Source organism: Oryctolagus cuniculus, chromosome 5 (assembly GCF_051225735.1).
Source record: "Oryctolagus cuniculus isolate XC-2025 breed Fujian yellow rabbit chromosome 5, ASM5122573v1, whole genome shotgun sequence".
In the NCBI taxonomy this organism is placed as follows: Eukaryota; Metazoa; Chordata; class Mammalia; order Lagomorpha; family Leporidae; genus Oryctolagus; species Oryctolagus cuniculus.
In genome coordinates this window covers 18,570,812-18,583,639 of record NC_142871.1, presented here as the reverse complement: position 1 = coordinate 18,583,639, position 12,828 = coordinate 18,570,812, and the positions used below count along the sequence as shown (strand labels likewise).

The following is a 12,828-nucleotide window of genomic DNA, read 5'->3' as shown; positions in this document are numbered from 1 at the left end:
GGGGACCCAGCTCCCCGAGCCACCATCTGCTGCCTCCCAGCGTGTCCGTCGGCAGGAAGCTGGATTAGGAGCCCAGCTGGTACCCAAATCCAGGCTCCCTGTATGGGATACGGACGTTCCACGTGGAGTCTCACTGCAGTGCCGAATACCTACCCCCAGATTTACCTACCCCCAGATTTACGTACCAGACATGTGGTGGACTTGCTGTGGTCAGGTGTGGGGAACCTGACACCCTGCCTGCACAGCCCCGCCTCACCCCCACCTAAGCTGCCTGCCCACGTGGAGGGCTGAGGGTCCCGTCCTCCGTCAGTCCCGCAGCCCGTGGACTTACGCAAGGCACCCCCATGATCTGAGCCCCAGCTTCTTTCCCAGCTGACTTTCCAGCATCAGCCAGTGCCAGACACTGAAGACACAGCCAGAAACATGGCCCCAGGACCACAGGGCTCAGAGGACGTCACTGGCCAGGAGCCCAAGGTCTCCCGGGCCCAGGGACACTGAGGTTTCTATACTATCAGCTGGGCTTTGAAAGTTACAGGGCTCAGAACCACCCCCCTCCGCACCTGCCACTCACAGGCCCTGTGGCAGGAAAGAGCCTGGAGCATCTGAGAGGCTAACCAAAGTCTGACAGCCTGGAGTTCGAGAGGCAAAAGGAGCAAGGCTCCAACAGAGAGCTCGCGGACAGAGCGGCCAGATCACGCGGGTCTGGGCCGCCCGTGGAAGGCTGCGGAGGGTTCGGTGGGGCCGGCTCAGCGCTGCCTTCTCCAGCAGCTGGCTCTGGCCGCCAACGTGGAGGACGATCGGGGGGACAAGAGGCTACTGCTGGCCGAAGGAGGTGAGGCCGCAACTCCCAGGTGTGGGGGTGGGGGAGTGGGAAGACAGCCAACACACCAAGGAAAAGATGCCAGCTCCCCGCATCAGCTGGAAGGCGCGCGAGAAAACCCACGGAGACACACGGTGTTAGCAACAGTGGAAAAGCTATCGATGCCTTTTTGGTGAGGAAGTGGGAACGCGAGCTCTCAGGCGGCGGAGGAAGACAATTTGGCAGAGTCCGGTGGCGCCAAGGACGCGTCCACTGCCATTTCAGGGAGGAGCCTGTGCGCATGAGACCCACGAGGCCGAAGGAGATGGGTACCGCAATGCTTGTGAAAGCGCAGGGGGAATGCAGAGAGAGAGAGAGAGAGAGAGAATAAGCTAAATGTCCACCAAGAGGGAGGCAGATGTGTGATTGGGGTAAGTTAATACCGTGGAATCTACACGCAATTAAAATAAACTGGAGCCACCTGGACTAATAGAGCTAGCCCTCAGTATTACATGGAGACTTCAGAAAGGTCACGGCGAGTGGAAGAAAAAGATTCATTTATTTGTGATACAAAAATTTTGAGCCGGCGCCGTGGCTCACTAGGCTAATCCTCCACCTTGCGGCGCTGGCACACCGGGCTCTAGTCCCGGTCGGGGCGCCAGATTCTGTCCCGGTTGCCCCTCTTCCAGGCCAGCTCTCTGCTGTGGCCAGGGAGTGCAGTGGAGGATGGCCCAAGTGCTTGGGCCCTGCACCCCATGGGAGACCAGGAAGAGGCACCTGGCTCCTGGCTCCTGCCTTCGGATAGGCGCGGTGCGCAGCGGCCATTGGAGGGTGAACCAATGGCAAAAGAAAGACTTTTCTCTCTCTCTCTCTCTCACTGTCCACTCTGCCTGTAAAAAAAAAAAAAAAAAGAAAGAAAAGAAAATTGAAATCCAGACTTTTGAGGCTTCAAAGAGTTCATGGAAAATGAGTATTATGAAAAAAATGATCGTGGATTTCAGAATTTTTTTTCACCCAGGTAAACTTTTTTTTTTTTTTTTTTTTGCTTTATAGGTTTATTTCCGCAGGGCAAAACACTTACACAATTTAAATACAAGTCCGACAGAATGACTGTCGAGGCCAGCGAGCTACCAGCACGCCTTCCCACTTGCAGAGCCTCGCGGCGATCTCGCAGGTGCTCCCCGGGCGAGGACGGGCTCTGCCATTTTATTCATAGACATCCTTCTTATCTGCAATGTAATCTACTATTTCTTGTGGACACATTAGCTTTTCTGCATCTATATCAGGGATTTCGAACCCAAATTCGTCTTCCATGGCCATGATAATCTCCACTTGGTCCAAACTGTCTAAGCCCAGGTCTTTCATAAAATGGGAATTTACCGAGAGCTTCTCTGGGTCAATCTTGTCGTAGAGTTTCAAGACGTAAAGAACGTGGTCCCTGATCCCCTCCAGTGTCAGAGGGGGCGCATCGCTGTACTGGCGGCACAGCTGTGTAACACTCCCTGGCACCTGCACGAGCACCGAGGCCGGCTGCAGAGCCCCGAGTCTCGTCCGGGTCCCTGCGGAACACAAGACGGTGCCGAGAGGCCGGACCGAGGCCAGCGCGGGGACGTGCGGCAGCGGGGAGAAGGCCGCGGACAGGCGGAGGACACAGGAGGAAAGGACACGAGCCGCCATGGCTACGCCGACCCAGGATGCCCTGCCAGGTAAACTTTTTAATTCTATTTTCCGTAAACTTCTTGAAGTACCCTAGTGTGGCTTTTAGTACCACTTTATGCAGAATACTATGTATTTTCAGACCTGTATGTATGCAGAAGAACATGAAAAAAAAAATAGATCGGAGGTTACCTGCCAGCTTTATCTCGATCTGAGAGAGAACAGACAGCAAGATTCCGACAGTTGGGAAGAGTTTCATGGTACCTAAAACGCTTTTAAAAAAATCGCTGTTTTAATGGCTAATGTTAGCATGTATAAAGTCTGAGGAGGAGATAAACAGGCTTAGGTTAGGATATTTTCTGTACTTTTCTGTGTGTTTAGAAGTTTATTGAGAAAGGCAAAGGGACGAATCAGGTACTCCAGGAGTCCCAGGGGAGTCACGGCCTCGGGTGGCGAAGGGGGCAGGAGACTGGAGCGAGTAAGTGGACAGGGGGTGGCGGCGGGCAGGCGGGCAGGAGCTGAGGCTGTTTAGGGAGACAGAGAACCCAGAAGGCGTGGTGGGCATGGGGGGTCATAGCTTCAGGCTGAACTCTGCGAGTCCAGGGCGCCAGGGACCTTGGAATCTGGGGCTGGGGCAGGGTAAGCTGGCCCAGGGAAGGGGCGGGAGAGGAAGGGCCAGCCCTCCCAGCCGCAGAGCCCGAGACAGCCGCCGAGGAGCAGTTGGAAATGCGATATGTCGGAACATTCAAATTTGAAAAAGCAAACACAACAAATTGGTTACAACAAATAAAGCAGACCAAAGAGCACTGTTTTTAATGGGTGTAGTGTTCTTACAATCAATACATGAAAAACACTCAGATTATGGTAACCAGGTAGGTAAAATGCTTTTTTTTAACAGGCAGTTCACCAAAAAGGACACAAATGTGCTGACACTGGGGGGCGGGTAGTTAACCAAAGACGGGGAATTTAGACTTCTCACCCATCAAAGCGCTGGTATAATGCTAATGGTAGTGGTTTGGGATTTTGTTTCTAAGGACTTCTGGCTGGGAGGGGGTGAGAAATTGCATTACTGCTGATGGTATGGATTTGTACACCTTTTTGGAAACCAATTTGCAGTAAGCGTCACACTCTTTAACATATCACTTACTTTGCATCTGATAATTCCACTTTGGGTGAACTCTAGAAAGGTGAAGAAGACTTAGGCCAAAGTGTGGGGAGCAATCCGGACTAGACTGAGTTACTGGAATTAAGACTTATTCTATGCATCTGCTCTCCCACAATATGGCGCTGGGAGAGAAGTAAACAGCTTCTGCACAGCTGCCTCCAGTTCAACCAATAAACTGTAGGACTTGCTCCTGATTGGAGGAGAGCAGCGTACTCGGCGTGTGGGCAGCCGAGTTGGGATTGGCAGAGGAGGACTATAAAGGAGGAGAGAGACGGCATGCACGAGGAACATCTAAGGGGAACATCTAAGGGGAACACCTGTGCAGCCCCCAGAGAGCCGGCCGGCGGTATGCCGCTCCCCTGCGGAAGTGGGGAATGTGGCCAGGGGGAACTGCCCTTCCACGGAGGTGGAAGGGATAGTAGCCAACCCGGGAAGAACCAGCAGCAAACCCGGGGAGGGCCGAGCAGACGAAAGAACAGCGCAGGGTCCTGTGTCGTTCCTCCACGAAGAGGGGGAGCGACACAAAGTTATTATCATAATTTATATTTTTGATAGCAAGAAAAGAGAAATAACATCCAATAAATGAAGTAAAGTCTTTCCACTGGGAAAACTATAGTTCGAATAGATCATGTTTACAGCGTTTATAATGAGGAAATGATCGTGTTCTAGTATTCTAAGAAAAACAGGATTTTTTATTTTATCTGCAGAATTATTGCAACCATATTTTTGAAAACAACACAAAACTGAACACATGAAAATCATATTAGAAGAAAATACACCATGGGGCAGGTAGTTTGCCAAATGATCTCAAGCATACATTGAAAATAATAAAACTTGGGGCCGGCGCCGCGGCTCAATAGGCTAATCCTCCGCCTTGCGGCACCAGCACACCAGGTTCTAGTCCCGGTCGGGGTGCCGGATTCTGTCCCGGTTGCCCCTCTTCCAGGCCATCTCTCTGCTGTGGCCCGGGAGTACAGTGGAAGATGGCCCAAGTACTTGGGCCCTGCACCCCATGGGAGACCAGGAGAAGCACCTGGCTCTTGGCTTTGGATCAGCATGGTGTGCCCGCCACGGCAGCCATTGGAGGGTGAACCAACGGCAAAGGAAGACCTTTCTCTCTGTCTCTCTCTCTCACTGTCCACTCTGCCTGTCAAAAAAAATAAAATAAAATAATAATAATAATAATAATAAACTTACATATGAAAAGCATACCAGAAGGAAATACACCACGGGGCGGGCACTTGATCTGTCAGTTAAAACGCCTGAATCTCGTATCAGAGCGCCTGGGTTGAGTCCTGGCTCAGCTCCCCAGTCCAGATTCTTCCCAATACAGAGCCTGCTGGACTTGGGTCCCTGTCACCCACATGGGAGACCTGGGTGGAGTTCTGGGCTCCTGGCTTCAGCCTGGCCCAGCCCCAGCTATTGAAGACCCGGTGGGAGTAAACCAGCTGTGATTTGCCTTCTGTAACCCGGGACACCCACAACTCTGACCTCTCCCATCACAAACAGCTCTGGCTGCCACAGTGCAGGTGTTATGTGGTTCCCTTGTACTTTATAATCATCATCAATGGGTTCCTAGTTAGTTACTGGCCTCAGGCTCAGCCCTTATTATGACTTGTGGGAACCGTGCGATGATGCAGAAAGCCAATGGTAGCTAAACGACTTGAGCTTTGTCGAAATTATCCAGAGCCAGGTCAATGCGTGCTGTGCTGCAACAGTGACACCTAGTGGTCATCATAGGGACTCACAATGCGCTCTCGGTTCTGAAGGACTGGGAGCAACCCCCTCTTCCCCACTCAGGTTCCCAGATGTGTTGGGCAGCCTGTTCCTGTGGAGGCTGCCCCAGGTTGATCACCTCCTCTCTCGGTTGGCCCAAGAAGGCCTGAACCAAGTTAGAAGTCCACGTTCCACATCTAAATGCTTAGTCTGAGTCTCCGCTCCTCCACTTCCTGCTAGGGTGTTCTCTAGGAGAAAGCAGAAGATGGCTCGAGGGCTTGGGTCCCTGCCACCCGCATGGGAGACCTGGATGGAGCTCCAGGCTCCTGGCTTCAGCCTGGCCTAAGTCCTGGCTGTTGTGGGCTCTTGGAGAGTGAACCAGCAGATGGGAGAAATAGGAAAATAAACTTAAAAGTATTTTTTTTAATTTCAACAACTTGAGTAGTTTGCTATCAAAATCATGGAAATCATCATCTTTGTGGAGCACCAGTTGTGCACAAAGCTTGGCCACAGAGTGTCCACCAGCGCGTGCCTTTAACGAGTTAGTTGTTTAGCAATGTGATAATTGCCAACATTCTGCCCAGTAATAGTCAAGTACTACCCCGGGGCTCTGTTAAGAGCATCCCATTTAATCTTAATGATCCAGTATATCAGATACTCTTTGTGCCCATTTTACTGCGAGCATTGAGGGTCAGAGAAGCTAACATCCTCTGGACACACGGGAGATAGAACTGAGATTTGGACCTAGGCTACCTGAGGCCAAGGTCATTGAATCAAAAAGCAGCAGTCAGCGAAGAAGTCCCATTCAGTAGTTAATGGAAAAAGCAGCAGATTGGTCCTGTCCTACTCAGCTGGAGCTCAACACTTTTACCAGCTGAGCCTCTGACACTGTAAAATGGGGCTCCTGTCTCACAGTGTCATGAACTGATACAAGACTATGTTAAAGGTACATGAAGACTTGGTTCCTGGGGTCCGGCGCTGTGGTACAGCAGATTAAGCCACTGTCCACAGAGTTGGCATCCCCTATGAGTGCCAGTTGGAGTCCCAGCTGCTCTGCTTCTGATCCAGCTCCCTGCTAATGGCCTGGGAAAGCGGGGGAAGCTGGCCCAAGTGCTTGGCCCCTGCACCCACATGGGAGATAAAGATGAAGCTTCTGGCTCCTTCTCCTGGCTCCTGGCTTTGGCATGGCCCAGCCCAGCCCCAGCCATTGTGGCCATTTGGGGGGTGAACCAGTGGATAGAAGATCCCCTCTCTCTCTCTCTGTAACTCTACATTTCAAATAGATAATCCTTTTTAAAATTTATTTATTTATTTATTTGAAAGGCAGAGTTACAGAGAGACAGAGGTAGAGACAGAGAAATCTTCCTTCCACTGGTTCACTCCCCCCAGATGGCCGCAACAGCTGGAGTTGGGCCGTCCAAAGCCAGCAGCCAGGAGCTTCTTCCAGGTCTCCCACACGGGTACAGGGGCTCAAGGACTTGGGCCATCTTCTACTGCTATCCCAGGCCATAGCAGAGAGCTGGATCAGAAGTGGAGCAGCAGGGACTCAAACCAGCACTCATACGGGATGCCAGCATCATAGGCAGTGGCTTTACCTGCTACACCACAACGCCAGCCCCTAAATAAAGAAATCTTTGAAAAAAAGACAGCAACATGGGTGCTGGATGTCAACGCGCTACACAGATGCAAGGTGTCTGTCTTATGGTGTGTTTTCCTTCTGTTTTTAGTTAACCACTTTGGGAAGCTGCTGCTTAGAAATGTTTACCTTTACTCAGAAAACTGAAGGTTTGCGTGCGTATGGTCTTATGAAATGCTTGTGGGCACGCCGTGATCATGTAGAAAGTCAGGTCATCTTGACTCATTTCTATCAACTATAACGTTAAAAACAGTTTTCACTCTGGTTCTTATTTTCTGAGCCACGACACTGGGTTTGGGACTAAGCGGTAAGACTTGGGTGTTTACTTCCTGTGTTTTCCATTGAGTCAATCATTTTCTCAGTCACACTTTAAAAAAAATAAATAAACAGACCCACTGCCCATTGCTGAATACGTTGATGATATTTCTCCACCAGGTTCCTGTTGCAACCCAGAAGTCTCAGCCTGGCCTTGGCCTTGGCCTTGACCTTTGGAGGTCCCTGGCTTTTGAGGAATCGGGGTGGGACTTTGGGGGGATCTTTCCCTTGCTTAAGTGGCTTCAGTGCCTCTGGTTCTGTGTCTCCCTCCACTTAGGAACAGCGGCAGCCGTGGGCCCAGAGAAGTGACCCAGTGGCTGAATCCACTGCCACTCGTGAGCCCATGCACTTTTCCCATGGGTCCTGTGAGCAACAAGACCTTAATTGATTACCCAACTTGCATTCGTGCTGTGCTGTATTGATCACTGCAATCAAATCAGCAACAGGGATCAGAGGCCTGCAGGACCCCAGGGACCCGGGGGTGACTGTGCCTCCTGGTAAACAAACAGGGCAGATTTATGCCAGGAAAATGCCAAAGTCCTGCTCCACTGTTAATCCAGTAGACTAGGTTGATCAGCTAACCCGAGCAGCCGAGCAATAACTCAATTCACAAGTTGTCTTGGCCAGCAGGTGAAACATTCTGAGTTAACAATCTATTGTAATCATATCCAGGACAGCTGGCGGATTGAGGAGTCACGGCATAGTGAGAAGTTAACAAACCAGTTCAAAGCAGAGGGCTGGGCCAGGGAGGTGGATCTGGGTTCCCTTCAGCCCCAGGGAGCCTTGCTTTCTTATTTTCTTCCAGGGTTCACAGCACTGTGGTTTGGCCTCCAATGCAGAGAATCAAGGTGCTTTCGCTGCAGTATCCAGGCCGTTGAACCACACGTGGCTTCCTAAGACGGAAGGCAAAGACCTTCACACTGTTGTCCAAGGCTGGTCCTCTTTGTTTGTACTTTTCTTAGGTTGTTTTTCTCAAGTTGTATGTTGTTTTCCAATCTTATCAAGATATGCGCACGTGAGTCCACGTAAGTACTGTTGTTGTGGTTTTATCTGTAGTTGTAGACGTGGGCCTTAAATTCTGATGTCAACATGTTTGTATGTGTCCTTTAGCAAATACATGCTTTGCAAATATTTTCTCCTAGTCTGTGGCTTGTCTTTTCATTCTGTTTGCAATGTCTTTTTTAAAATATATATATATATGTATTTATTTATTTGAAAGTCAGAGTTACACAGAGAGAGAAGGAGAGGCAGAGAGAGGTCTTCCAATTGTCCAAAACGGCTGGAGCTGCACTGATCCGGAGCCAGGAGCCAAGAGCTTCTTCCAGGTCTTCCACAGCGGTATAGGGACCCAAGCACTTGGGCCATCTTCTACTGCTTTCCCATAGCAGAGAGCTGGATCGGAAGTGGAGCAGCCAGGACTTGAACCTGTGCGCACATGGGATGCTGGCACTACAGCCAGTGGCTTTACCCACTATGCCACAGCACCAGCCCCTACAATGTCTTTCAAAGAGACCTCTAATTTGTCAATTTGTTCTTTTATGGATCATGCTCTTGGTGTTGTATCTAAGAAATTTTTTCAACACTGTTCACAACAGCCAAGAAATGGAAACAACCTAAGTGAACATCTACTAATGAATGGAAGAAGAAAATGTGGTACGTACACACAGTGGAATACTATTCAGCCATAAATGAAATTTGTCATTTGCAACAACATGGATGGAATTGGAAATCACTATATTAAATGAAATAAGCTGGGGCCAGCGCCGTGGCTCACTTGGTTAATCCTCCACCTTGCAGCGCCGGCATCTCATATGGGGCGCTGGGTTCTAGTCCTGGTTGCTCCTCTTCCAGTCCAGCTCTCTGCTGTGGCCTGGGAAGACAGTGGAGGATGGTCCAAGTGCTTGGGCCCTGCACCTGCATGGGAGACCAGGAGGAAGCACCTGGCTCCTGGCTTCGGATCGGCATAGCTCTGGCCGTAGTGGCCAACTGGGGGGCGAATCAACAGAAGGAAGAACTTTCTCTCTGTCTCTCTCACTGATAACTCTATCTGTCAAGTAAATAAAAAAAAATGAAATGAAATAAGCCAAGCACAGAAAAATAAGTATCACATGATCTCACTCATATGTGGAGTATTTAAAAAAAAAAGAAAGAAAATGATCTCCTAGAAGTTAAAAGTAAATGCTGGGGCCAGTGCTGTGACGTTGCAGGTAAAGCCACTCACTGCCTGCTATGCCAGCATCCCATACGGACGCTGGTTCAAGTCCCAGCTGCTCCACTTCTGTTCCAGCTCCCTGCTAATGTCCTGGGAAAACATTCAAGGATGGCCCAAGTGCTTGAGCCCCTGCACCTACATGGGAGACCTAGAAGAAGATCCTGGCTCCTGGCTTCGGCCCGCTCTGGCCATTGCAGTCATTTGGAGAGTGAACCAATGATGAAAGATTCTCTCCCTCTCTCTCTCCCTCTCTCTCACTTTATCTCTCAAATAAATAAAATGGTGGTTACCAGAGGCTGGGGAGAGAAGAAGGGTTAGGAATGAGGAAAAGTTTATTAACAGATATTAAGTAATAGCTCTATAGGAATAAGATGTTCTGAATTGCACAGTGAGGTGATGATAGAAAATGTTACAAAAAGAGAGAATACCATAAAGAAATGTTAAATGTTCAAGGAGATAGATGTATTTTTACCAATTGGCCATACAATGTATACAGGTATCAAAACATCACGTGGTACTCCATAAACATGTATAATTTTATGTTAATATTGTTTTGCAATCTATTTTATTTTTATTTATAATAATTATATGCGTTTGTGGGCTACAGTGTGATATTTCAATACATGTATACAGTGTACATTGATCAGAACAGGGTTATCTACATTTATCCTTCCTTGGGTTTTTTGACTTTTTGTGTCCCCTCACCAAACCCAAGCTCCCACGGAGGCTGACAGAGTGGCCAGAGAGCAATGGGCGAGGGGGTCACCCATTCTCAGTGACAGACAGACAGAGGCAGTGTGGGCGCGTGGCAGAGTGGCGTGCTCACGACACAGCCCCGTGTGCGCGCTCTGCAGTTTTTCCAGGCTGCTTTTCAAGTCGCTTCCGTGAGCAGTGGGGACCTCGTATGTGCTGCCATGGGGAGAGGGAGTTGAGAAAGAGGCAAAACTGGGATTTGATTGGGTTGGGTTGGGTTGCTGAGGTTGGCGGGGAAGTCTGGGAGAGGCCACAGCAGAGCTCAGAGCCAGCCCAGAAACTTCCAGCTCCTCTCATTTCCCAGCGTGCTCTCGGTGCCCGCAGTGGAAGAAGGAACCAAAGAATGCCTTACAGATCGGGCCGCGGGCCTGAGGCTTGCTCTGACTAGCCCTCTTTTGAACAAGGAAGCGTGGTTGCCTTAGCGAGCGTGTAGGCTGGTTGTTCCGATGCCTGTACCCCACATCAGGGTACCTGAGTTTGATACCCGACCCGAGCTCCTGATTCCAGCTCTTACCAATGAGACCCTGGGCAGCAGCAGGCGTGGCTCAAGTAACGGGGTTCCTGCAAGCACATGGGGGACCTGGATTGCCTTCCTGGCTCCCAGCTCCCGCCCCAGCCCAGCCCAGCCCCCAGTGCTGCAGGCGCCTGGAAAGTTAATCAGCAGATGGGAGCTCCCTCTCTCTCTGCCTCTTAATAAATAAATAATTTTAAAAATACACAGTTATTTGTGCATGCTGAAGATAATTAGTAAGAGGCTGGCACTGTGGAATAGCGAGTTAAGCTGTCGCCCAAGTCCCAGATCGGAGCGCCTGCTGGAGTCCCAGCTGTTCTGTTTCCAATCCAGCTCCCTGCTAATGGCCTGGGAAAGCAGCAGAGGCCCCTGTACCCACGTGGGAGACCCGGAAGAAGCTCCTGGCTACAGACTTCGGCCTGGCACGGGGCGGGGGGGGGGGGGGGGAGGAACACGCACCAAGCACATCAGCTCTACTTTGGTCTCCAAAGTAACTTTGATGAGGGCAGGATTTTCCCCAGCCTGGCACAGCCTCCTGCACACAGCAGGGCCGTAGGACGTGGACGTGGGCTGGAGAGGTAAAGAAATGCAGGCTGTTGCACTTTTCTGTTATTTCCTGTGCCTGGAGCAAGTGGCTGGGCCTGCGTAGACAAGCACACCCTCGGGTCATCTACGTTTCACATGAAGGGACAAAGTCCGGCACTGAAGCACACAGCCCTCCCCACTGCCCCACAGAAGGAGGTCTGGGGTTCCTCCAACTCGCTCTGCCACCTCCTGTCCACAGCGCCCCAGGCCCCATCACAATAGTGACAGGGGCGGAGTGGGAAGAAGCCGGCCCGGCCGCGGAGCACAGAGCTCTGGGCGGTTTCCCTGGCAGACTCTTGAAAGGGTTGAGGCTAAAGTGTCAGGGTCCAGGCCAGCCTCCATAAAACCTTGAGGCCAGCAGCCCCAACCAGGATGTGAGCCCCGAGGGTAGGGACTACGCGGTCAGGTCACGGGGCAGAAAAAATAGAGAACTCCGAACTCTGGCCACTGCGGCTCCTAAATCAGTCTGGGTAAACAGGCGACGGAAAAGCTCCACGGGCCCTGGGCAGCCCTTACCAGCGACTCAAAGGTCAGCAGGGCCATAAATCAGCCGCATTCGGACCAAACACATCAGGAAGAGTTATTTTGCAAACAACATGGCCAAAAAAAATTCCCTGGAGTGGGATCCACTCCAACAGCGCAAACAGAGGGGTGGGAAAAGCCCGTCTTCTTCCTCGTACTCTCCCTGGAGGCCAGGCTGTGAGGCCCTGGGGCCAAGCATACACAGTGAGGGCTGCCTGTTTGCACTTGCCAGCAGGTTAAGCCCAAGTGCACAGCCCAGGGCAATGTTTGTGACCTTGGGGGTCACGGGGCAATACTCTTCCCTGGAAACCCCACCGCAGCCACTGAGAACACAGCCCCCAAAGGGGGCCTCCCAAGACCCTTCAACCCTCCCAGCAACCAGGATCCACCCTGGGTTCACCAGCAGTGGAACATGGCCCGTGCACACAGACAGGTTCCGAGCTCCAACCAGCCCTACAGCAACCAGTAACTGGGCCCATGAGGATTTTCTTTCAAATAAGCATGCATGCGTATATGTATGGAAAGAAGTGTAGAAGGAGCTACGCTTTCCTGTCACCACATGTCAGTGGAAAATGCCTGAATTTTCTGAATAATGTAGATGCGTTGTATTATTTTTTGTTTTAAAAAGGCAGTTTTGTGGGGCTGGCATTGTGGCATAAAGGGTTAAACCAGCGCCTACAATGCCAGTATCCCATTTGGGCACTGGTTCATATCCTGACTGCTCCACTTCCAATTCAGCACCCTGCTGATGCACCTGGGAAAGCAGCAGAGGATGGCTCAAGTGCTTGGGCCCCTGCACCCATGTGGGAGACCCAGAAGATGCTCTTGGCTCCTGGTGTCAGCCAACCTGGCCCAGCCCCGGCCATTGCAGCCATTTGGGGAAGTGAACCAGAAAATGGAATCTCTCTCTTTCTGTAACTGACTTTTGAATAAATTAATAAATCTTTTTTTAATGCAC

General features: G+C 50.8%; 1 protein-coding gene across 1 annotated transcript; it reads right to left on the bottom strand.

The window, feature by feature from the left end:
• Positions 1-1,823: 1,823 nt before the first annotated feature.
• LOC100341993 (acyl carrier protein, mitochondrial) lies at positions 1,824-2,505 on the bottom strand. The gene has a single exon (XM_051836820.3). It carries the CDS (start codon positions 2,474-2,476, stop codon positions 2,006-2,008), a length of 471 nt encoding a protein of 156 aa, XP_051692780.3. The 5' UTR covers positions 2,477-2,505; the 3' UTR covers positions 1,824-2,005.
• Between the last annotated feature and the right edge of the window lie 10,323 nt (positions 2,506-12,828).